We start from the raw sequence: 27,064 nt of genomic DNA, 5'->3' as shown, positions 1-27,064 counted from the left end.
ATCTAAATTTTACAAAATCTGATTGGTAGGTGGAAAGAAATAATAATAATTTTCATGAAGTCCCAGAACATTTAATGTGAGCAGCACCAGCATAGATACTGAAGTTGGTTGAAGTAACTGTTGCCACCCTCGTGTTATATCTTTTGGGCCTTTAAACATCAATACAGATTAGGAATCCCTGAGCTTAGCACTCACTTCTAAGCGCTTCTTTCCTGTATAGTGACCCTGTGTTTTGATCTTCGGCTACCTTAGTCGCATGGAGTTAGGCCATGGGTTCTCTTATCCTGTTTGTTATGACAGCAGGGTAGCAATGGTCAGAGTACAACTTGAAGCCTTGCCTGAAAGTCTGCAAGTAGCAGCGCTTTCATCAAAGTTAGCAGACTTTTTTCTCCCTGTTGGAGATACTGAAATAAAAAACCTTCCACCTGAGCTCAGTGGGTACACAGCATATGTTGCAACAGTACCCTATAGATTTGAGAGCGTGAACCCGCAGACACACTTTGCTATTGATACTTTGAACAAAAGACCGAGTCAATATATGGTGAATGAGTGCATATAAGCAAAGTTTTTTATTTGCTGTTCACCCATGCGTGCAGTCAGCTTTTCAGTCATTTCCTGTGCCATGCTTTAGTTTACGATCCGTTAATGTTGTGTATTGTAGCCTTTGGGCCTTTTATATCAGAGCACAAGCCTGTGAGGAGCCTCAGAAGTTATTTAGTTTTATCTCTTTGGTTTCTTTGGTGATTAACTTCACATTTGTGAGGCTTTTTCAAAGCAGTAAATAGTGTCTTGGGTCAAAACCACACTGATAAAAAAAACTTTTTGCTATCAGTTAGACTCATATTGGCAGCCGACATTTGTATTTCAGTTTTGGCAGTCGCCATCGTGTTGATGAGGGGGAAAAAAAGATATAGCGGATTACCATTTTACATACTGCATTTGTATGTGCTTTAGTGACTTGATTGATATTTTTCTTTATTCTTACTGCTTTTTACACTTCTATACAAGGTGACCGTGAGTACTTTGAAAGGTGCCTAAAATAAAATGCATGATTATTATCACTTTATGTTTTGTTATGACTTGGTTCTTAATCAAAACAAATATATTGGGTAGCAAAAGTAAAATGCATTATAGCAAAACTCCAAGGAGACCTTTTTACACGAAGGATACCATACGAAGTTCTCTTCTCACAACGCAGTGTTCTCAGCCAGTACTTTTTTGCCACATGCTAGACAAACAAAGCACACAAGAGGCTACATTTGATTCACTGAGGCTCACTCTGTTGAGAACAGTGTGTAAGTGCAACTAACGTAAACAGTACTATGTGTGAAGGACGCTTCATGTGGAAATTTATCATCCTTGAACTTTATGGTAACAGAATAACTTTGTGTGAAGTCAAAGCACTGCCAAATGGAATCCCAGTACAAAGAGCTGTGCCTCGGGCAAATGTTGCACACAAATACTTGGAAAAATGCATGCAGGGTGCAAGGTTGGTCTTTATTGATTGAACATCTGTATCCTTTAGTTGGTTGCATCTCACTCCGCTTCAGTTTATCGTGCTGTCTTTGACATACGGTATCTATTTTTCCTCTCATGATGTCCTTGCTGTGTTTTCACATGGAAGTCGATGAAGTCTCAGCAGCATATAGGCTGTATGGAGGAGAGAGGTGGCAAGATGGTTCTGCTTTATAGTATTATTCATTTTTCTTTCTTAAATTATTATCGTCTGTCAAGTGCAATCCTACACCAATATGTTCATACATATTCTAGTAAATAACAAGTATTAATTACAGTAAATGCATCACATAAGCTACACTTGACGTGAAAATAATTTGAAGGAAATGACAGAGGAAGAATCTGAAGACGTAACAAAGGCTCAGAGTCTTTTCTTTAGGCTCATCTCACTTTTTCTTTTTCAATATAGAAAACATCCATTATTGTTTCTTTTACTGCCTTGTACCTTGTGAATTTTGATGTATATCTCTGTAATGATGGGGTTATTAAAGAAAACAGCTGGAAGCTGCGTAGTTGGAGCACATTTTTATCCCATGTGGCAGTCGTGGTTTCAGTTGATAGCAGATTTTTCTCTGGATGTTATTTTTAAAGGAATTCTTGTGAATTCATTCATTCTTTTGTTTCTCACTCTTTCTCTGAGCTGCACCTTAATTCAGGCTGTGTCAGCATGGTCGAGAGGTTTTGAACACTGTCATAGCACACAACATAATAACGTAAATGCAATGCACTACTCTTTCTTTCACTATTTCTCTGTCTTTGCTGTTTCTGTCTCTTCGTGTAATTTATTCAGCTCAATTTTAGGCAGAAGATCTGTCTGTATGATGTCACTGTATCTCTAATATGCAAACACGGTCAACTCCTTTACCTTAGAAGAAGTGATGCCATAATGACTACTTTAAGCCATGTTTTTCCACTGCTAATTGTTTATTCTATACTGTTGCTGTGACGTTTTGGATCAACTGAAGGCTTTCCAAGGAGTTTTGTTAATAAACATTTATAGCATGAAGTTTCCATATATCACATTGCTAAGTGTAGCAACAGTTCAAATCAAAGCAATTCAATTTGCAATTATGTAAAAAGGCCAGAATACAGAGAAAATACTAAAGAACCTGTAATAAGTGATTATGACATATTTTATAGCTGCATAAATGATTGAAAGTCACGTGAACCTTTCTTTTAAATAAAGATTGCTTTTACATGTAGTGTTAATCAACAAAATATAATCTGTCTATACTCTTCTATATGTGTTTTTTTCTTTCTCTTGGCTAAGCTGCTGTCTTCTTCTTTGCTGGTGCATTTCTGCGTATCTTGGCACATTATTTTCATCTGTTAATCGGTGTGAACCAGTGAGCATGTCTGCTTCAGAACTACAAGCTGTTTGCTATAAGTCGAAAATTGCGCAAATCTTGTTTTCATTTGTTTTCAGGTAATCTTATTTTCTCTTATCATTTAGAAACCCTAATCTAGTGGATATTAATAATAATCACTTCTCATTTTCCAGGGAGTTTGGAAGATGGAAGGTGAACAACTTGGCGGTGGAAAGGAGAGATTTTCTGGAGTCTCCGTTACCTCTTACTCCTGAGTTCATCAGGAACATCCGACTCTTGGGCCGCAGGCCCACCACCCAGATGATCACTGACAGCCTGATCAGGAAGTATGGGACTCACTTCCTGTTGTCAGCTACCCTGGGAGGTAACAATTATTAACCATCCTCTAACGATTGTTTTACCATTCACTGTTGTTTCCTTGGGCAGTTCAGGACCACCATGTAGGTGCTGTTTTTAGATTAGATCACACTTTGGAAGAACTGTTGAAACTATGTGTACGTGCACATTTCAATTTTTGCCATGAACTTCAGACAAAATAAGAAATAAAATTGAAGTTGAAGGGTCAAAATGACACACTGGAGCAAAACAGATTAAACAGATGAAATTACAGTTTTTGGTAAGCGTTCTTCTATGAAATCTGTTGCTGGCAGATCTTATCAGCAGTAACTACCTATAGATATTCAGCTAGGCAGTTTTGCTCAACTCACAGCTCTGATCCTGATTTTCATATCTCTGACATGCTTTCAGAGCTAAATAATGAATGATGCAAAAAGACTTTGGTCCCAGGTCATTTGCACCTGCAAATGACTAACAGAAATAAAAGAGCAATGTTGCTCTTAAACTCCAGCGTAGAACTACTTAGCCATATATTTCAGCTTAGAATAAACAGGGAAATGTGCTTTAAGGAACTAGTTCTCACTCAGGTGATCTGGGGTTAAATAAAGTATGCAATTTGCGGTAAAAGCTTTTAAAATTTGGTTTTCCAGGTGGTCCATATGGAAAACAGATGGATGGGACATAATAATGCAATACACTCAGAGTAACCGAAAAACACATCACAGTGGAATTATATGCCACTGGCAGCTCAGAAAATTGGTCTCCAGGGATGTATGAATACATGTAAAAGCCTGTGTATCGTGAACCTGCCACTCCCACTCCCAGTCACAGCCACGGAATTTTTGATTTTCTACCGGCTGATGAATGGATAAGCACTAATAGTTCTCTGACTCGAGAGGCGGAAAAAAAAAAGTCATTTAAGATGCTGGAGAGTCCCGGGCAAGTCTTGAAAAGCACATTTGCTTTTTACAAAACAACACATGTCAATTACTTTAGACGCAACTCCTGGCTTTGAAAAGGTCGCTGTTGTGAGTAGATGCATAAAATGCAACCCTCCCAGCTACCAGAGCTGATGCAGCCCTGCACTCTGGCTCTCAGCCAGGACTGAGTGGTATGAAGAGAGGAGAATGAGGAGTTTGCCTTGGATCTTTGCCAGTGATATGCCTCTGTGGTTCTGAATGGATAGCCTCTGTGTTCGGAAACATATGGACTTAATGAAATTAATAAATAGATTGCAATATTAAGAGCTTGCCCTTCAGCAGCTGAGTAAGAAAGGCAGTGGGCAGAAAAATGGCCCTGAAGCATTAGCACTGCATTATGATGAGAAATATGATGTGCAGTGTCTTGGGAACTCTCAGAGCTCCAAGTGTGCTGCATCACAGCTCCTAGACTTATGAAGTCCTGATTGCAGTGATCAGTGCCGTCTGATTCGGGGTGACGTGACTTATCCTAATTATGGTCAAGTGTCTTTATGCTTCAGAGGCGCCTGCTGTCGCTGTGCTCACAACCACCTGGAGTTTGGTGCATGTATCTCTCAGCAGGTTTTAAAGTACCCTATCAATTGAAAGACCATTTGCATCAATGCTAGCTAATAAAGCAATCTTGAAAGGACTAGCTGAGGTACAAGATCAGCTCCTAAAGTTTGAATGAAGTAGTTGACCTCAGTGACACTTAATGCATTTAGCTACATATGTGGAAGAGCTTGCACATGATCTTCATTTGTATTTGCAGGCATGCTAGCTTTAGCTTACATGCGCTTGAAGAAAGGCAGCACTGGGTGGATTTTATTCAAACAATCATTTATTCTTGGTGTTTTTGATAATGTTTGTCCAGAGTTCTTTACACAGAGGTTATTAGAGGCAACAGAGAGGTTTGGGGAAGGTCTCATTTTGAAGCTCTGCTGCAAAATATTGTGACACTAGAAATAAATTCCTCTGGGAAAAGTTGGATCCTAGAATGTATTTATTTATTTCATGTTCTAAGTGTCTTTTAAAGACCACCTATGTAACATTATGCGGGAAAACATCTATAACATTCTGGTTCTATATGCTACAAATGCTGCTGACATTTTCCCCTTTTCAAAATTTCAAATAATGTCAACTTTAGGTTGTTTAGTGGTGCTGGTTTAGCTCACCTGGTTGATGTGTGTTCTTTCTGTCTACCGAGCCTGTCCTGTCCTAATGAAGGCTAAAAATCCCCCCAAATACATTATGGGAAATTTTCTTTTTTTCAGTTAATTAAAAAAAATCTATTAACATGCATAATGAGCTTTGGTCAGGTACGACAAAATGCAAGTGAAAAGATCTGAGCTCCACGATAAAGAAAAACAACTAAAAAAAAACCCCAAACAAGTCAGGGTCAGTAGCTCTGACCCTGACTTTATGTTAAAAAAAAAAATGAAGGGCCTTAATTTCAATAAGCAATGTGAACTCTCTATTCCCTTTTCTAAAACTCTGAGCGGCATTTGAAAACAATTAAATTTGATTATCTTTTAATTGCAGGAGAAGAGGCCTTAACCATATTTGTGGATAAGCGGAAACTGAGTAAGAAAGCAGAGGTGAGCGATTACTCGGGCAACTCTTCCACTGTGACTCTGGAAGCTCTGCACCAGCTGGCTGCCTCCTACTTCATCGACAGGGAGAGCACTCTGCGCAAGCTGCACCACATCCAGATCGCCTCCACTGCAATCAAGGTATCTTTGTGTGCTTGTTATGAGTTATATAGGGACATATTTAACTGTATACATTATTAAAGCTTCTATCTAGTTCAGTTTTTATCCATCAGTCAAATCACAATGACAGTAAACTGACATTGTTATACTATAATCTAAGGCTAGAACACTTGTGCTCTCAGTAGATCACTCTCTCTCCTTCTCAACTTGGAACATTATTTCACTTCTGCTGCATACTTGGAGCTAAATCAGACTCCTCTTATATATAGTGCCTAAAAATGTATTAGACCCCCCACCCAATGTAAGATTTGTGCCGAAGCTGCACTAAAATAACACACTTGGTAATTACCAAAATAATATTTCTCGTGTCTGTAATGGTTCATCCATTAGCATGAGTAAGTTCTTTAATCAAAATAATATTTCTGATGCTAAAATACAATTAGTGTTGTTATTCATGAATTTTCAAGTTTATTGTTTTGCAAACAATGAGAAACAATACTAAAGTACATCATCATTTTGTGATAAACCTGTCAAATTACAGTTATTTACTTTCAACAGATAAAAAAAAATTCACCAGTTGAATTACTTAAAAATATGAACTCAGTTCAGTGAATTGAGTAATTTTTGTGTTAATACTACGATAGATAGATAGATAGATAGATAGACAGATAGATAGATAAGGATTGTTTTCTCATTGCAAACATCAAACTATGTCCAACAAACCTTCCTTTGTATTGCTTCTGCATTACAAGGTTCATTTTCATGAAAACAGGTAGAAGTGGGTGGGAATACTGTTGCCATTTAGCACTAGAACCCACTGGAACCACCATGGGGGTCATTTTAACCACCTGCCGCAGCAGTGTCAAAACTGGACATAAAAGGAATTTAAGATTCATTTTATGTGATTGAATTATGTTGCAGTTGCTTTAGACTTTCATGAGAAATGGGAAATGCAAAAGCAATTCAAAACTTCTACTTCAACAAACAAGATAATTAACACATACCAGCCTTTTAATTGTTGTAGCTGATGAGTGTGTAAAACTTTAAAATGAAAATGGGTTTTTATAACAGAGTGCTAGCTTTTTACTGAATAGACTGAACATGACACACATATTAAAATTCATCAAGAAAGTAACTAATGCTTTCTAATTGTTTGAAGAAGAACACTAAGAGTTGCACCACTGCCACACACTTTCCCATCCACAGCTTCCAGCTCTTCAGCTTTGCTCCTCATGGCTATGATTCCCACACAAATCAACTACACTATATGTTTCCACCCTCTGGGAACTATGCTTGGATCAACTATAGCTTTGCCCTGAAACTTGACACTGATTCAAAACTCACCAGCAAGACCATCTCTGAATGGCTCAAAAAAAAAAAAAAAAAAACTAGCCTAATCAGATACCAGAAATAAATCCGAGATGTTTTGACATAAACTTAACCACACTCAACAACCCTCCAATGCAGCTGAATTAAAACACTCATAGCTCCGTATTATCTATTAATCAAATCAAGCTCTCTTTGGCTCATAGTTTTAAATTGTGTCTAAACCACTACAGTTGCTAGGCAACAAGACAAGACACAATTGTTAACATAGGAAATGATAATACGTGATAATACATCTAATATGCACGATAGCAAAAAGTAGTTTTATTCCTGCAATTCTCAAAAAGATAAACAAACAAAAAAACATCTCATAAATTTTAAAGACCAGTACTGAATGAAAAGCATTAAAAAATATATTGCCTAGTTGCATATAACTGTTATTATTCTATAAATGATGAATAAAAGTTTTCCTCTTATGAGCTATCAGAGATATATAATTTTTAATTTCAACCTTTCCCTTGTTAAAACACGGCGATAACGGCAATGAAAATAAAGCAGAAGATTATACTTTTTATCCTCCCGCTTGTGATGAGATATGATCTTCAGCTGCAAGCACATCCGAGTCTGGAGGAAGCTCCGTGATGAGCACATATGGTGAGGGAAAGATAAATGAGCCTTGTGAAACACGCCTCACGACAGTTTTCTGCCTCCAGTTGTCACCTTCAGGTAGCATGGGGTTAATAGGGTGACAGAGGGAGGGATGACCCTTCTTTTCTACCTTTTTCATTTCTCGGTACACAGCGGCGGTGGTCCTGTGAAGTGACGCTTTCTTTGCTGTAGCAGAACATGAATCAGATCCCTCCTACTTATATCAAAGCTCTGTCCTCTCGCTACATTGTGTTCAGGGAGGATTGGATATTTCTTTCTGCAGATCAGGCAGGCACATGTGAGGTGGAGAGGCAGAAACTTTTGTCTGTTTCATTTCTTGGGAATCAGGGCTTTTTTCAGTTTTTTTTTTTTCTCCTGAAGCTACAGACGCGAAGAGAAGACGAGAGAGTGTTGCTTTCATGCTCCAAAGGCAGTCATCTGGTGTAACTGACAGGTGGGAAGTAGTATGAGGAGACATTCACCTCCAACGCTGGTGGGAAGAGAGTCAAAGGAGCGACAGATTCCTCCACACTTGCGCATCATTTCCACAGGGTGTTGACCCGTACAGTAGCAGAACAGACCTGCATGAATTGAACTTGAGGAATGAATGAGAGGGTTGCAGGTGAGGCAAAGGCCCCCTCCGGCAGTCTCCATGCAAAGAGAAATTTGAAGCTCATTTTGAAGAAAAAGCACTTTGCTGTGGTTTGCCGGGGGGGGGACGACTTTGGAAATCTGGGCTTTATTCAAGAAGTCACAGTGCAGAGGAGAGTCTGATTGGACCAGCTTGTTTGTACAATGAGTAATGACTGCAGTTGTTAGAGAACAGAGGGGAGCAGTTTTGCTACAATTTGAGAATTTCCTAGACTGAATCAATGGTCAGATCCCCACCTGACTCACACCATATTTGCCAGCCTATCTAAACACAGTGATGAACAGTGTGCCGGTCACGAAGTAGAAAACAGCAGGATCATCTGGTTTTGATATTTCCTTCTTGTGGAGAGTCAATTTATTGGGCTTTGTGGCTCACATTTGAGTGCGCCCAGTCTTGTGACTCGATCGATTGGTGGCTGAACTATCACAGAGCAGATAGGCAGCTGCTGTGGTCATTTATGATTTCCTTCAAACTAGTTTTTTCTCACAGGATATGTCTGGCATGAAGATACCAAGGAGAAAAATAATAAATCAGTCATAGACATACTGCACACACACAGAGCCACAAATTGACACACTCATAAGGGCAGTTGGAGGCAATTGAGAAGGCTGGTTTGTGTTGTTTTTTAGCCCACACATTTCTGCTGTCTGCAGCGCAGCGGTCACTTCTCTCTCTCTTGTTAAGAAAATTTGCATGTATCTCTATTCCTGTTAGGGAATGGAGCAATTTATGAAGAGTAGCTTCAGAAAACAGAATTTCTGAGATAAAGTTTGTAATTTTTTAGGATTTGTCAAAAACTAAACAGGAAGTGAGAATGGACCTGAAATCCATCAGGTTAACAGAAACAGAGACTATGAAACAGAGACATCATTTCATAACAGCCAGTCACTAATGCTAACTTAGATATTAGCTCAGGTTCCCTTTGCAGTGATGTCATGTCATATGTGTGAGTCAGAGTTTTCACACTTTTATTATAATTATTGCCAATAATTATGTGGTAACTGTCAATTTACATCTTAATCAAAAATAATAATTTGCTCTATTATTTTTTTGCTTTTTTTAAAATAAAACTGACATTTGAAAAATCATGAATAACACCAATAATTATATTTTATGAAAAAGTGTGCTTGCGTTTACTAATGGATTAACAATGACAGAAACATACGAAATGATTTTGATTATTACTAATGCCGTTCATTTAGGCTTTGGCACAAACCTTGATCTAAGAAATGTGTTAAGCACTGTGTGTGAGGCGGTCCGTCACCGGTCTACGCTGAGAACACTGAAAATTGGCCAATTCAGTTTCCCGGCTGGTCGATCTCCACCATAAATAGCCCTTAAGTGAGCTAAAAACTGGGAAGTCACAGAGATTGGTTCGATGAAATGACAACACTACAGATTAGATCATGCACGGTTAGTGTTTGTGGCCCATGTCACGGAAAATACATAAAACAAATATCAGGATTTGAAAAGGATACTGCAAAAGCAGCATTTTTTAATGCATCCTGCACAGCCGTGTGCAGCTATGTGGCAGAATGTAAGTAGCTACTAGAGGAATCTGAATGCACATGTATTGTTTCCTTTATACTGTTCTGTTTTTCTGGCACACGCCCAAACTCCCACACTCCCTCACTCCTCCACAGACACCTTGCATAAAAGATAAAAAATAAAAATGGAAGGCCTGTTCCTTCTTTACGTTTGCAGAGTAGGTGTCTGCAGCATGCTCACACAACACACACACAAACACACACACGCTTATCATTACCTCTCGCGTCTCATGTATCTATTGTAATTGACTTTAGTGGAAGCATTCGTGTACCTGTGGGGTCTCAATTTTCCTCACCTTTAAAAGCGTGTGCCAGCCTGGTCAGCCAGACCACTGCACTAAGGTTATAATTTTGGTTCCTCGCTCCCTCAAAGAATTTTTGTCAATCACTCCTAAGCTCACACTTCTTGCTGGACGTTTTAAGGCCAAATGAACAATTTTCTGTGAGGGTTTTGCAGAATGTTTGCGAATACTGCCACTGGACTATAATTTGAGATGGTGAAGAAAACGGGCAGACAAAGACACACATTTTCCACTTTCATCTTCCACATTTGCTTCCATCCCTCATGTAGTCTTGTGCTGAGGTACAGGTGGCCAATAATGTCCTATTAAGTATTTTTAATATACCAGAATGTATCTACAGTGAATAGCAGCTGCTAAGCAAAGCGGAAATTGAATGCTCTGCTCATCACTCAGTGTTTTGCCATATGGCATATCATATGGCATATCAAATAATTCCTTATATGGATTCAATATTCATGGGGTCTGAAAGCCAGCATTGTATCTCATTTCCTCACAGTCATATCAGCATTAAAATCCCTCATAAGGGAAACAAGGGATTTATAATGTGATATAAATATTATAGTCAGAGAATTGCACTCAAATTATCTTCCATTTTCCTTTTCCCATTCACAGAGGATATTTATTCTTCCTTCCGAATCTTTCTTCTGGATTAGGCTTTTGATTAAAGAGCCCCGTACTGAGTTTTCACTTCTCTCCAGCACCGGCCTGATGTTAGTTCCCAAGCCCTTCAGCCCTCTGTGATGGCGCTACCGATCGTCTGACCCTTATTGTCTTGCCTCGTCCATCTGTCACTTTACACCAACTGTCCTCTGACAAGCCTGACCAGGACAAATCACTGAACAAAATATGGTGTCCCGCAACCACAAAGAGAGAAAAATGAGAAAGTGTTAGGTGCTCCTCACTATGTCATGGAAAGAAAAAAGGAGAGAGCTGAAATAGGATCTTGTCTTGCAAATGAAGTGAAAACAGAGTCTTTGTTGGAGAGGCTTTGTGACAAAGGTCAATCGAAACATCTTCAATCAGTGGCTGGGGTTGGGGAAAAAAAGGAAAAGTAGACTTCTTGCATAGAAATAAGTGCAACAAAGCACTCTTACAGCAATTTAGGGGAATCAAAATGAGCTTAACCACGTTTCCATTCCTTTCACATTCACTAGTGCAATCGATTATGGAGGAACTACTTTATTTAATCAGAGGCGAGACAGCCATTTATGTTGCATAAGGTACATTTTCTGTGACCTACTATGCCCCATTTGTGCCTGAAATGTAGAAGTACCCTTTAAGCATATCTTTCTATAAAGAAATCTAACTTAATCATGCACTTGTCCTAAAATGGATGCAGTTGGGAATTGATAAATGAGCCTTTTATTTGTTGTTGCCCAGGTGACAGAGACCCGCACAGGTCCTCTTGGATGCAGTAACTATGACAACCTTGATTCTGTGAGCTCGGTGCTGGTTCAGAGCCCTGAAAATAAAGTCCAGCTGCAAGGTTTGTTGAATTTCTACCACTTTTATTGTGACTGTCGTGACATTATATATTTTATCTGAAAAGACAGAAATATGGGGATTTCTAGATTGCATTAAGTGCGTTACACACTCTGGCAGCAGACAGACTCTCCAAGGTCTCGGTTTGATGACAAAACTAAACCCAGCTTTGTTTTACAGGCTTGCAAGTGATCCTTCCAGACTACTTGAGAGAGAGTTTTGTACAGGCGGCTCTCAGCTACATAGCCTGCAATGGAGAGGGTGAGTTTGTCTGCAAGGACAGTGACTGCTGGTGCAGCTGTGACCCCAAGTTCCCAGAGTGCAACTGCCCCTACATGGACATCCAAGCCATGGAGGAGAGCCTGGAAAGAATCACCGAGACATGGGGCATGCTGTATAAGGAATTTGAAGAATCAGGTGAGGAGGGCCTCTTGATAAAAATGCATTATTGGAGCCTTTCACGTTGCATTCCTCATTTAAATTCAGGAAAATCAGACAGTTTGAATATAAATCATTTATACGAGTGAAAGTAGGGATGATTTCAGCTTTTTTATCTGCACCATTAAATCTGAGTGAGAATCCTCTATGTATGTCCCTGCCTATTCTATGATTTATAGGTAAACTGTTATAGTTGACTGAGCACTGGGGATCCTGGCATACTGTCTGGATATAGCAAATTAACAACGCAACATGACCAGATTAGAAAAAAAAAAAAAATCAACAGCTTTCGGCTCAGGTAGTTTACAATATGTCTGGAGCAGATTAAGCAGCTATAAAACCCATTTATTCTCCGTCCAGCTTTTCATATCACCAGTGAAACAGAGTTTGAATGGAACCTCTAAGCATAATGTTTGGTTATTATTGCTGTGCTCGGTCACCAAGCCTTGGTGATTATTACTCAGATGAAATCAAAATTGATGGGTTTTTTTTTTTCTTCCAGTCTTGAGATTTGCCTGAAATATCCCTAAGTGCAATTACTTTCAAACTTTATGTTCTAGTAGCTGGCTGTGAAGCTAGGGCAGGAGCGTGCCCAGAATATAGACACCCACAGGTGTCATAAATGTGTCCTTTAGCAGGGGATAGCGCCGATTTTTAGCTCGCTGCTTTATCAGCAGAAGCAGAAGTCATAAAGGCTGGCTGTGGCACAGGTGGAAGAGCGGGTTGTCCAATAATTGCAGGTTTGGCAGATTGATCCCCAGCCTCTTCATTTGCTGAAGTGTCCTTCAAAAAGACTGAATGCCAAGAGGAGCACGTTGCATGGCAGCTGAGTATATGAAGGGTAACTGACAGGCATTGTAACGAGCTTTAGAACATGCCTAAATAACTATATAAGTGCAGACCATTTACCATCTAAATCCAACCAAGAATAAAGACTCCTAATTCTTGGTTGGTGATAAAAGGATACATTATATATCTGTTCTTCTATAACTGCTGGCCTCAGATGATCTTAATTCACATAGTATATGTGCAATTTAGCTGATAACGAGACATTTCTTAACACCAATAAGGCTGTTTACATGATAATTTTTAAATTTCAATGCTTTCAGCATCAAATAAAAACTGTTTTTGTCGCAATGCTTTTTCAGATTTTGCTTTCTCAAATTTGAGCCATGATCCACAGAGAGAGAAATGTATCTTTCTGCTCCAAAGTGCACCAGATTTTTTTTTTTGGCTTTACTGAAAATGATGAAAAGGTGAGAAGTGACTCTGCAAAGCACCAGCTGCCAGATGCCGTCCCTATTCAGGTACTCCAAAGTCTACATTTGTAGTCAAAACAGACAAGGCCGCCAAAATTTGTCGACATTAAAAGGCTCCTTGTTTGTTTGCCTCAAACTGCGGAACCGATAGATAAATATCCTACATGCACTCACCGCTGCAGGAAGTAAATTATGGCAGGAAGCCATAAAGGTTTTCCTTGTTAGCATCCTACACATGATGGACAGAAAAATCACAGTAAGGTCATGCAGAATTTTTTTCATCCAAGCTGTTAATCTGTGTGAAAGTAAAATCCAACAGCTGATACCATACAGTTTTTAGACTTCTCCCACTTAATGGCAACATATCCTCATATTACAGTTTAGGTAAGGCTAACATACAGCCCTGTTTAATACATAGAACCTATATCCATTTAACATAGGTCATGATTCTCTAGTAGAAGTCAGTGAATATACTTAGAAGTACTTCCAAAAGTAGCTGTTAGCAAACACAGTTTGCAGCATCTACAAATGCAAGTTTAAAAAAACAAAACAGACAAAACTAGCATAGAAGATAAATATACACATATTCCAGAAATTCTGCTAGCAAGATCTCACTCAAAGAGCCCGAAGAAAATTACTACAGTCTGATCAATACAAGTATGAAATTACTTTTGGAAATCATGGATGTAATCGTGGATGTGTATTCATTACACAAAAGAGGACAGAGGAAACTAACTTTAAGCATATGCTTTAAATTTCAGTATCCATGATGGCATAGGGATGCATTATAAATGGTAACTGGACTGGTACTTATTCAGGATTTTAAACATGTTTTGGCCAACAAATATATCTCTAAAATAAACAAAACAAAACAAAAAAACGATAAAATGTCACAGGTAAAGACAATATGCACCATCTAATTTTTTTCCCCATTTTTCATAGTTGTAATAGATGCACGACAGACCGGACCACGTTTCCATGCTCTTCAGCATACTTTTATTCACCGGTTGCTGTTGTCACACACACACAGAGCTGCAGGTTTTCAGCTCGCAGCTTAACTCTTCCCCAACAACAACAATAACAACAACAGTACAGGATCTAGTTCAGCCTTTAAGCTGGCGAGGCATGATTGCGGATGCCACTCAGATGTGTCCGCCTCCCCTGCAGCGGCACCGCAGACCACGCCCCGCCACAACAGTCTTGACACAATTTTTTGAAAACAAGAGTGTAAATGAAAAGTTACTTTCAAATACATAATGATTTGATCTACTACTGACCATCTGAGTACAATAAAATATAAATCAGATATTTAGCAGTGTAGCAATGAACTTTGTAAAATGTGTTTTAATGTGACTGGTTTTATCTTTCGCTTTATCTCTTGATTTGTTTTTCTATGACACTTTGGGCAAACTTAAAAATAAAATGCACTAAAAATTGAATTCAATTCATTTTTAGTTATCTAGCCCTAATTCACAACAACAGTCATCTCAAGGCACTTTATATATTGTGTAAAAAAAACAAAAAAAACACCATACAATATTAGTGAGAAAACCCCAACAATCAGACAAACCCCTGTGAACAAGCACTTGAGCAGCACAGTGGGAAGGAAAAACTCCCTTTTAACAGGAAGAAACCTCCTGCAGAACCAGGCTCAGGGAGGGGCGGCCATCTGCTGCATTCGGGTGGGGGGTGAGGACACAGAGAACAAGTGAGGGAGACAGGAGAAAATACAAACGATGGTAGAGCGAAGACACAGTTTAATGACATGCATTAATTGTCAAGGAACCAAACCAGATCTGGACTCGTGAGACCCTGACAGTAATGGTGTATAATCACATGGGGATGGAAGAGACGGGAGTGTAGCCTCCCATTCTACTTTTAGAACCTCTAGTAAGCACAAGCAAGCCTGCAGTCTGAGAGCAAAATGCTCTGTTGGGATGATAATAATGCTTAATGTCTTAAAGATATGATGCGGCCTGATGTTTTCTGAAATAAAATTAAATATTAATTTGCATGTATAAGGTTTAATTTTATTATATTTTCCACATTCTCCTTTTATTTCAGTGTATTGCTTAAAAATGTATTGTGCAATTTATTTAAGTTTTGATTTTGGGAGAAATGAAGTCTCACGAATACGATACTCTTGGCGTTACAGGGTCACCAAAGGTAATATTGCAGGATTGTTTCAAAGATCTTTTTAATACATTTTGACTAAAATAACTTAAATACATGGATGGTTTTACTTTTCCCAACAGTGGTGCCTCCTAAATAAATAATTGCACTACATGCAGTACAGTTAACACCTTTATTATGGACTGCTGTGAACACTGGTTAGGTCTTTGACTTTCTGATTTGGCCCATTTCTTTTGTCCGTACACTTGATTAAAATCCTTTGACATCTTCAATATATACTGAAATAACTTGAAGTGGCAGCTTTTGTTGTTCTTTTCATTTTGCTGTCTTTGTCCTTAATAGTTGAGCTGCATGGCTTAAAAAAAAGGGAGGGGCCTGTCAACCACAATAGTGTGGGTCTGTTATCATAACCAAAATATTGTGATCATGTGCTGTCCAACAGTGAATGATTGGTTGTGGATGAAATGAGGATTGAGGGATTTAAATTTTGTGTGTTAAGATAAGCCAGCTTCATAGCGGGCTGACTGCATAATTCAGTCATGACAGTTTTGCTCATTGACCTGAACAAAACTGGTTATTATTTCAGTTATATTTTCATATCCCAGTCCTATTGCCAAGATAAATTCTTAATATTTCTACTTACTTAGTAAGACTGCAATAGTGGTGATGAGTTATGCCTTTTACCTCTTTCTCCTATGTCTGTTGTTGCAGATGAATTCAAGGCCTTCTATGCAAGGCTGCCCCAAAACTATTTCCTGAACATGTCAACCATACAGCACTTGTGGTCCCTGGATAGCCTGTTCCAGTGGCGATATGAGCAGCTGGAGAACAGCATGCGGGTCCTCTCCAGACGTGCTGAGAGAGTCATCTTCAAACTCTTCAGTCTCAGTAAAAGATGTCACAGACAGCCCCAAGTGCGCATACCAAGAGAACGGTGAGCACAACCACAGTAACACGCATTCTCATGCTCACCATTATTATGTTCACATTAAATCTCAATAATTCTGCACAGCTTCAAAATGTTCTCATACCACAACTCTATATACTGTGGCCTTTTACATTAAAGCGGTGTCTTTTGGTGCAGTGTTCTTGTTTGAGGTTTTCCTCATAGAGGTTGCACATCACAAGTTTACTCTATAGACTAATCCAGACACATTGATTAAAGTAAACAAGTTGCCATTGTAGTTCTGGCATTTAGCCTGCGTACCCTTGCAATTACTTTTTGAATAGGGGGAGATTATAAAATAGATTTTTCTGTGGAATCACTCTTGCACCTGCATTTGCTAAGAATTTTTGTACATCTTGTTGCAGTCATTGAAATGTTGTTAAAACAGATCAGGCATTTTTAAATAGCTTTAATTTTTTATCCAAGGTTTTTACAGCTGCATTTCAAAAGAAAGGAGTTCACATAGCATGCATTACTGTAACATTAAGCTCCTAACTCTGAATCCCCCTGCAATGTTTTTGAAACCAGAGTTTCTTGACTTGTTTCATGTCTGAATGTTGAAAATCTTCATAAAAAATGAATAAAAATCCCTAATTTGTCTAAATACAAAGACAGAATTATGAGGTATAAAGCCTTTTGTTAATTAAAACTTAATTAATGAATTGATTAATTAGCAAGTTAAGCTAATTAAGTGACAATATTACACTTACACATCAGTGTTAAATTTGGTTTTAGGCAAATTCAGTAACACATTCCAAGACTTATTAACACATTTATTATACATAAATGCTTGTGTGGCAATATTTCGTTAAAAATATAACTATCACTACATTTGTTCCACAATGTTTTCTGATGTGTGACTTCTGTGGTTCAGTTTAACCTACTTGAATTATTGACTGATGTGCAAAAGGCACCTGCATTTTTGAAACAATTACAGACACACACACATAGGTGGATAGCTATGACAACCTAGCATCCACCATCTATGTAGAGATGGGTAAGTAAAGGTATATTCCAGTATGCACTATTTGCTGCTTTCAGAGTTGTTTGAGAGTTGTCTTATTTTTGGAGGGAAGCACTTTTTTTTAATTACACAATATTTTGTTGTTTTAATTGTCCAGATTTAGTCACCTAGCTCAGAAGAATTCTATAATGTGTGTTGATTTGACTGTCACTAGCTAATATTTGCTGTGGAGATGCTGTTTTTTTGTCTCCTTAATATGAGTTACTTTATAGTTGAAGACTTGGAAGGACAAGCACAGGACACACATAATATATATGTACTTTTGTAGCACAAATACCAAAGTCCCTTTATTCCCTTCAGTTTTTTGAAGCTATGAAGATTTCCCACTTACACAACCACATATTCAGTCATTTAATAGCATGTTATTCCAAGCAGTTTGTAAAAATCTAAAAGTTTGTTAAAAAATTAATCCTTTAATTTAAAAAAATAACGTATTGGCAAACCCTAACATCATGCACCTTAACCATTTGCTGCTGAGAGAGGAAGGTTTTTATTTCTATGGCTTGAGTGTGACAGTCACGGGGGACGAGGAACCAAGCGCAGGACACACAGAGGTAGGATAAGATCCAAGATCTAGTCTTCAGTTCAGACAGCTAGTGAAGGCAGGCAAAAGGTCTCTACACAGAAAAGTAACAGCAAACACAATTTAATACAAAAGGAAAAGTACACAGGAAAATATAGATCCACCCAGCAAACACCAGAAGGCTAGAGTACAAGTCATAATGAGGCAGTAACAAGCCACTCAACACTTCTCAAAAAATACAGAGGTGTGTGATTGGCTAATTGGAAACAGGTGTGAGAGATATCACAGGAGAGACCAATTAGAGCAGGGCATATAGTCACAGAGGAGGGAAAACTAACACAGGCTGGAAGTTAAACTGATAATGGTGTAAACAGACCAAAAATTACAAAAGGAAACAGGAAGTTACTCAACAGAAACCCAAAATGAGACTAAAAAGGTAATTTGTCAGTAAAACGTACAGATCTGCCCTTATAAGTGTTTGAGCTTTTTCTTGGAGGAGACAAATCACACACTGGTCTTTTAAGATTGAAAGAAATCCACATTCGTAATGGGTACCTTTTACCTGCCAGAAGAGGCGATTGGAGAAGGTGACGAATCTAGCAATCACTGTCAGTCACACTACGCTCACCTCGATTCAACTGCCACGGTAATGCTGCAGAAATGGCGACATAAATCAACACATAAATCAACTTTCAGATTAATCTATTAGCGTTTGCTCTGTTTAATGTCCAGCCCGTGTCTCTGTTGTTCTTTCTTTTCTGTTTCTCAGTGTACCCTCTTCTTAATCAATGTTATTCTCTTCACCACATTGCCAAAACACACATTAATCACTGATCTATGCAGCTGATATTCCCACAAGTTTGCCAGGAAGCGTCATCGCACTCGTCCAGGCACTGTTTATCTACGTTATTATTGGCACATCAACTGTAAAGCCTTCCCTTTCTTTTCTGTCTTCATAGAAATCTCCATACTTAGTAGAAAGAGACTTGGAAAGGGGTGTGCGTCAGCTGGCTTTGGAGAGAAAGAGAAGCTCTTGAAAACCACCCTTAGTCTCTCTTTAACACCCTGTTCGTAGGACTTGCGATAGAAGGGAGATATGTGATTGATTTTGCTTCCTGCGGGCTAGTTTTCCACTACGCTGACAATTATGAGCAAATAAGCCAGTGGAAGCAGCAGTCGGCTCGGCTTTTGTTCAGCAGCTAATGATGAGACAGCACAGTACTCTTTGTGCTCAAACTTTGGCCATTATGCATAATGATCCACATTGCCATTCAAGTGATGCTTTTAGTACTTGTGCTTTAATCAGGTTAGAAAATACCTTTCTTATGCATAGATCTCTCCCATATAAAGGTGCTGATTTTTCCTTTTCTATGTACACTTTTGAAAGTTTCTCTGGTGGAGTCCTCTCCTCTTTGACTTCTTCCAGAGTGTCATTAAGATTTGACTTGAAAAGTGTTGAATAGCTTTTTAATGACCCTTTCAAGGCATTTGGTAGATTTGACAATTTTGTCCTTAAAATCATAGTGTTTAATGGACATTCATTTGTACAGATGAAAAAATGGCCCAAGTGCAATTATTGCACTTCATGACTCTGGTGACTTCTTTATGTTCTTCATATTGATTGCTCTTGATGGCTTGGTCTGTTACTGGCTGACTAATAATATACAGTACCTCTGGCAGAAGATAAACATGATGAAATGTTCTGAAAATAAGTAGCACAGTGCTCCTCTGAGGAGCCTGTACTGCAAATCCAACAATAGAACATTAGCAGTAGAAATAGTATTTCAAGCGCAGTGTTATTATTGTAAAATACCACAGTGATAATAATGATTTGATTCAGTCTTGGGGTACCTGCAGAACCCAGAGTTTTGTTTTTTTTTTTTTATAAATACGTTTTATGTTACTGTTACAATTCACCATTATTTTGTTCTTATGTGTGTTCCCTAAAGACTCAATATATAATTTCCTCCTGCTTTTGTTTTCAGTGCTTTTTAAAAAATGTCACTGTACACATCCCAATGTACAGGGATGATCGGTGACATCAGCTAAATTCGCCAAATCCCATGTGTACATCTTGTACAAATACATACAGTTTACTGATTTCTTGCTTGCACAAAGTTCTGACCTCAGCTCCATCCAACACCTTTGAGATAAATTGGAACCGAGCCAGTCCTTATCGTCTAAAATCATTATTGAATCTCACTAATGCTCTTATGACTGAAAGGTAGCGAATCCCTGCACCCATGTTCCAAAATCTTCCTTCCTTCCCAGAAGACTAGAAATCTGATTAATGGCAATGGAATCAGAATAATAAGTTCAATTATCACATTTGTATATAATGTGCAAGTCACCATATGTTGTACAGTATTTTACTTGAAGCTTGACTATAATATTTTATGTACTTTATCTATAGAATTAAATGACTCACACAGCTCCGCATTTGCTTGATTGTATTATCAAAGCTCAGTGTTGCTGGCTCGTCGCAGCACAAAACTCTGTGATTTACAGCAGCGGTTTGGAGAAAGAGTTGTGGGGAGCACGAAGCCTGTACATAATCACACCGGGGAACTAACAGTACAACCGCAGTCTTCTATTGGTGACTGCTTTGCTGTGCTGAAGCTGTCAGAGGTGAAATGCCTTACCCACAGGTAGCGGTTGATGGAAAGGAAGAGTCCTTTCGGTTCATTTCCCATGACCGCATTTTCCATTAGAGGGTTTTGATATTCAAATCAGTGATTTTCCGAGCTCCGGCTTGCTTGCCACTGTCAAGCACACAATAACAGCAGAGTACAGAGGAAAATACCCTAAATGTAATCCAGCAAACATTTTCAGATTAGCATAAAGTTTCCTTCAATGCATCCTCATCAAAGAAGCCTTTTTTCTACAAGTGAAGCCAGAGGTATAGAGTGAGCATTGCATTCATGAAGCAAAGAGGATAAAAGCCATAAAGTCCTACAGAAGGGAATCAAACCCAAGTGCTCATGGGGGAATTATATGTATGTCTGAGATTAAACTCCCCCTACAACTGCTGTGCACTTCCAATATTTATGTCACTAACTCATCAAAGACAGTTTCTCTTGCTCTCTATTCAGGTTCTCACGCTTTACTTTCCAGAACTGCTTGTACCCGCAGTCTTCGCATGCATAACCTACATCATAAAATATTAAAGTGTAGTAAAGAAAACTAATACGAGAGACTCAGGTACTTCTATAAGTATTTTGTTTAAGTGTTAACATGTCTACATATCTACACATTACCAAAGAAAATATAAAAATATCATTATTTTGTGTGCTTTATATTAGAAAACATAGAACAACAAATCTTTTCAGTATAAAGTACAAAAATATCAAACTATTGGGACATGGAGATTTTATAACTAGCCGAGATATTTATTTTGATTCAGTCAACACAGGTAAAGTTTCACAGTTTTGCTGGCTACTGACCAAATGGCATTATGTAAGAATGCTCAGAATGATAATCTCTCTCTGGAGCAATGATGGGTTGAAAACTCACGGGCATGTGATTGTTGCCGTATTGGTGAATTTTATGCTTTTAAGAGCTTTTATCTACATGCCAAAAAAGTTAAAAGAGTTAATGGTCGTTATACGCCTACTATAAGTGTTAACCTATTGTTAGATCCAGTAGTGTTTGGTCTAACAGTTCTGGATTCTGTACCCTTCAGTACAAAATACTAGTTCTTAGTGCTGTTTGCTCAGGAATGAATTCATTTTCATATTTTTCTTTTAATGTACCATATTTGTGTTATGAAAATTCTTTGTCATCCTCAGGCTGTCAAACAGGCTGGAACTTTCATATTGACCTTAAGAAACCCTTGTGAATTGTTCTGTTTTAGGTTACCATCCCATTGGGGAAAATAATGAAAAGGACTGACAAAGAACCGACAGTCCTTTGGTGACACTGGGACGACTGTGTTGTACTCATTTTAGTCAAACAGTAGTTGGTTCCACTTGATCTAGGTTAGAACAAAGTTAAATCAAAATATTCCACAACTTTCAGCCATCTCTTGTGAACCTTTCTTTTGGCTGATGGAGTTTGATCATTTGTCACTATCACATAACCTAATTAATGAAAAAAAAGTATTTTGACATTTTGCTTTTCTAAGTAGTAAATACAAAGTCAGTGACAACAAAGTGTCAACAAGCTCTTGAAATAAAGATTTCGTAAAAAATAAACTTTTTGCACAAGTCTTTTGACCTGTAAATGACCTAAACGATCACTAAAATGATGTCAGGTCTTTCTTTCTTTTATTTTTTAACAAGCAAGCTGTCTGCAGACCCAGACAAGTGTCCTGGGCTTAATAAAACACTTCCCTATTAAAATGGCTCATCCTTAAAGCTAGTTCAATAACCAGTCCCTCTTTGCCTTTATCTCTTTGTCTTTTTTTTTTTCCCCACCAGGCCTCAGTCCTACTGGCTGAGTCATTTCCAGTCACTCCTATATTGCTCAGAGAACAACCAGCTTGGTGCATTCTCAGAGGAGCTCCACAGCTGCAGCTGCCGATATGAACACAGCTCCTGTCAGCTGCCTCCACCCTGCTCTGTTGGAGAAGGCTTGGCCTGTGCGGCCTGTGCACCAGACAACCAAACCCGCTGTGGGAGCTGCAACCCAGGCTTTGCCCTGACACAAGGGACCTGCAGGCCTATGGTGGCAGACTCTACAGAGAACTATCTGGGGTTCGAGACAGACCTTCAGGATTTGGAGCTGGGCTACCTACTGCAGAGAGCTGACCGCAGGCTTGAGGTAGTTTTCTTTTGGCCTTTGTGTAATCATGTCAGGCTCAGTGAGAGCTGAGCTGTCTTTTCCCAGCAGTAGTCTTGGAAAGACGCATGTAAAAAATCTTGCCCTCTTGGTGACTGAAACCCTTTAGTTTCACCACTTTTTCTTTTATACCATTTATTGTCCTACCACACAGAAAGTTTGTGGTTTCTTTTTTTATTTTACTTACTTTTGCTAGAAAAAGTGACCTGGAGGAGTCACTCTAGAACAGGGGTCTCAAACTTAAATGAGCTGTTGGCCATTGCTGGCACTGTCATCTCATGTGAGGGCCGCTTTAGTGTTCAAGTAGTACAAAAATCAAACAAGAAAACACCCACAAATATTTCTGAAAATGTAATGTTTTGTTTGTTTTTTAAAACAAGATATTGTATAACAAGCCAAAACTGCAAACATGAACACATTTTTTTCTTCTCACTCTTAACTAGCCTTTCATTGCCTTTCATTGAACTACCACATAAACAAATTGGTGCTCTCTTTCTGGCCAGACACGTGGCAGCATTCCTGCTATAATTTTGTTCATATTTAACAAAATATAAATGCAGACATAAGTGTACACATTAGTTTTTGGCTGCTAGTGAAAATTGTTTTCTTTACAAATAACTAACACAGCCAATCCCTCAACATGTTTGTACTCTCTGCTCATATTGCCGTCCTATTAATGTTATATTAAACTTAATTTAACATTGCACTCAACAACAAACACATCCTCCATCCCTGAGAAAAAAAAGTAACTTCAAGGGCCAAATTGCATTATATTTCCTCATGTCAATATAGGAAGTGGCGTGGGCTGCAGATGGCCCCCGGAGCACAAGTTTGAGACCCCTGCTCTAGAAACTACAGTATGATGCCCTTCATGGCCTTCCTTTGTGAATTAAGTTGATGTTGTCAAAAAGGATTGCAGATTGACTCTATCCAAAGGCCACGGGATAGTTTTAACCCATCCTTTATGCCCTAATCTGGTTCATTCAGCTCTATTAAATGACAGTGTAGCGATTTTGGCATGTGGATGCGTAAAAAAAACCAAACAACATTTTCCAAGATGGTTTCCATAGTGCCAAAAAAAGTCCATGAAGGATCTTACATTTTGGTCTTAAAATACAGTGAAAACAGAGGAAAATTTTCCATCTGAGCATGTCACAATTTCTAATATCTTAATATCATGTGTAAACCATAAATACATTGTGCCTTCTTCAATTCAAACCAGGCTCTTTTGCCTTGTAATATGCCTTTTATAAAGTTGCCTAAAAAGGCAGCTCATAGTTTTTAGAATACTCCACACCTTATTTGGCTATCACTTAAAAAGTCATGCACATAAAAACCCTTTTCTGTAACATAACTTGATTTAGCCCGGTTTGTGACCGATCCCATCTAGCATCTATTTACATCTGCAAACGCCTTAAGGTTACTCAGGTCGGTTCACGTCCAAAGACAAGAAATCACATAATCTGGAAAAAAGGTAAACATAGACAAACTGATTAGAATAGCATGCCTGTGAAAGGATCACATTTAGAACTCATGTTGTTCTCCAATAAATATAGAATTTCTCCAGTAGACATGGAGGTGAAGTGAAAGCCTCGCCTCCACAGATTACCAGAACGTATGAGTAACATTAGTAGAACCATCAAAAATCTGTTTTTAGCACTGCATCTTATTTTACTGAAAGTATGTATTTACTTTGTCTGACAGGTCCATGCAATCTTCATCAGCAATGACATGCGACTCAACAGCTGGTTTGATCCATCATGGAGGAAGAGGATGCTGCTGACGCTTAAGAGCAACAAATATAAGACCAACATGGTCCACATGCTGCTGGGAATATCCCTTCAGATCTGCCTTACAAAGAATAGCACCCTGGAGCCTGCCCTTACACTCTATATCAATCCTTTTGGTGGGAGCCACTCAGAGAGCTGGTACATCACTGTCAACGAGAACAATTTTCCAGACTGGCAGGCCACCAAACTGGACCTGCCCTTTGACTGCTACAACTGGACTCTGACATTGGGCAACAAGTGGAAGACATTCTTTGAAACCATCCACATCTACCTTCGTAGCAGGATAAAGACTCAGGATGGACTGAATGACAGCATTTATTATGAGCCTTTAGAAATGGCAGATCCTGCTCGGAACCTGGGCTACATGAAGATAAACAGTATCCAGGTCTTTGGCTACAGCATGCATTTTGACCCGGAGGCAATCCGTGACTTGATTCTGCAACTGGACTACCCATACACTCAAGGGTCCCAGGACACAGCTATGCTCCAGCTCTTGGAAATACGAGACCGGGTCAACCGGCTGTCCCCTCCCGGTCAACAGAGATTGGACCTGTTTGCCTGCCTTCTCCGGCACAGACTCAAACTGACTGCCAGCGAGGTGGTTCGCATCCATGCTTCCTTACAGGCCTTCAGCTCACGTCTGCCCAATTCAGTGGATTACGAGACTACCAAGCTGTGCAGTTAACAGCTGCTTGAAAGGAAATACAGTCTGTAAATGGCTAGAAGGAGAACTCATGGACATAGGATTTGTGCCCATTGTGATACAGATGCTTATATTTGTGCTCATTGTCTATGGATTACCAGACTCTACAATTAATCAGGAGTTGATTGGCTGTGGACAGCTGAAGAATGTACTGTACTGGTTGTTCTGGTTTTTCTTTTGTGGCAACTACCTTCAGTGCTATAGTATAATGAATGGGAAGGATCAGTAAGGAAATACACAACTCTCCAGAACAAACTCTTTACAAAAGATGTCTACAGTAGAAATTCAGATATCGCTTCATAAAGTTGAACCATCCTGTTTCGAAATGACTCTGCTCATTTATACTGTAAGTACCAATGACAAATGAACGGACATTTTATGTTAAAAATGGTACAGTCTGTTTGTTTGTAATTTTTATATGTTCCTTTGCTTTAGTGACAGTGCACTTTCCATGGAAACCAGAATACAGTGGTGTCAGTCAAGATTTTGTAGATAAATTGATATTAAAACATCACGTTATAACACATTCCAGCTGTCAGAAGAATTTTTGGGTCCCTTTCGTATTAAGGAATTGCATCACAGACTTTTTGTAAGCATGGTTCAAATTTTCAGGGGGTGATCAGGATGACAGTCAAGAGTACAGAGTACCATGTATTTAGGGATTTGTACAACCAGTTTGACCAGACAGTTGTTAGTCTGCACCAAGAACATTAGTCAGTTAAATTAATCATTACTTTTCTCATAATGCACAACACCAGTTAAATGTTGATTTCTATGATATTACAGACAACAGTCGCCATCAATTTAGGCAAATTGTAAGTAAGCAGGTTAAAAAGTACAGCTAATGACAGGCGCACTAACCAGCGCAACTCTGCAGTACTTGGATTACAAAATTAAGTGTTGTTTAGGCTGTTACTTGATATTAAGGAGAATGGAAGAATACATTACAGCAGGTCCTGTCTAAAGTTCAAATCTTACACTGGGCTTCATAAATGACTTTCTATGTCAGCTTTCCAGATAAGGAAACACAGCATGTCTTTGCCATATCTACAAGCAGGTGGGCTATCCTTGTGGTCCACTGTACAGTCAAACTGTTCAGCAGTCTCAGTAGACTTACCTTTGTTCAGGCTCTTTCTCAGGTGAGTGAGACCTCATTAAATAGAGCGGTTGACCCCAAGAACTCGATTACAGTGCATAACGTCGTCCTACACAAGATGTTAATTTGTAAGGACACAAGGTGGTACTAGCACTGGATATGTCAGTAACACTCAGCAAATTAATTTGACATTGTGTGCAATGTTATGCATGGTGCAATGTGCCACACATGTGATTTGTTTATATTAGAATGTTATTTACATTTTAAAGGGGCTCTTAAATATACTTGTAAAAATGTTCCATTTGTCTCAGATATTCTTTCCTCTTTAAAAATAATTCATGCAGGGCATGCTGTGGGGATAACGTTATGTGAATTAAGGGTAGCCCCCTTAGCACCCACAGCTGTGTACTTGGTATAGCCTGTAAAAAATAATTTTATAATTCTTGCACCTTTAAGGTGACCTATAACCTGTAAAATTCAATTGGAAAAACAGATTAAAACCTTGAGAGTGTATCAACATGGAGCAATTTGGATTTGGGCAGTGTTCTTTATAAAAACATCCCAAA

The 27,064-nt window shown here is 38.7% G+C and overlaps 1 protein-coding gene across 2 annotated transcripts in view; it reads left to right on the top strand.

Annotated features, from left to right (window-relative positions):
* LOC146369807 (BMP/retinoic acid-inducible neural-specific protein 3-like) overlaps positions 1–25,928 on the top strand; it is a 56,368-nt gene extending 30,440 nt beyond the window's left edge. For both annotated transcript variants that reach the window (XM_084909802.1, XM_084909803.1), the window contains exons 3-9: positions 3,017–3,207; positions 5,681–5,871; positions 11,706–11,811; positions 11,988–12,224; positions 16,349–16,571; positions 22,549–22,891; positions 24,614–25,928. In XM_084909802.1, the coding sequence (XP_084765928.1) occupies positions 3,017–3,207; positions 5,681–5,871; positions 11,706–11,811; positions 11,988–12,224; positions 16,349–16,571; positions 22,549–22,891; positions 24,614–25,384 (2,062 nt within the window). In that variant the 3' untranslated portion in view covers positions 25,385–25,928. The remainder of the gene's footprint in view (positions 1–3,016; positions 3,208–5,680; positions 5,872–11,705; positions 11,812–11,987; positions 12,225–16,348; positions 16,572–22,548; positions 22,892–24,613) is intronic.
* Positions 25,929–27,064: the final 1,136 nt, after the last annotated feature.

The sequence above is a fragment of the Perissodus microlepis genome, chromosome 17 (assembly GCF_051167445.1).
Source record: "Perissodus microlepis isolate ML-2025 ecotype Zambia chromosome 17, ASM5116744v1, whole genome shotgun sequence".
NCBI classification, from domain to species: domain Eukaryota; kingdom Metazoa; phylum Chordata; class Actinopteri; order Cichliformes; family Cichlidae; genus Perissodus; species Perissodus microlepis.
This window is presented reverse-complemented; position numbering and strand designations above follow the sequence as displayed.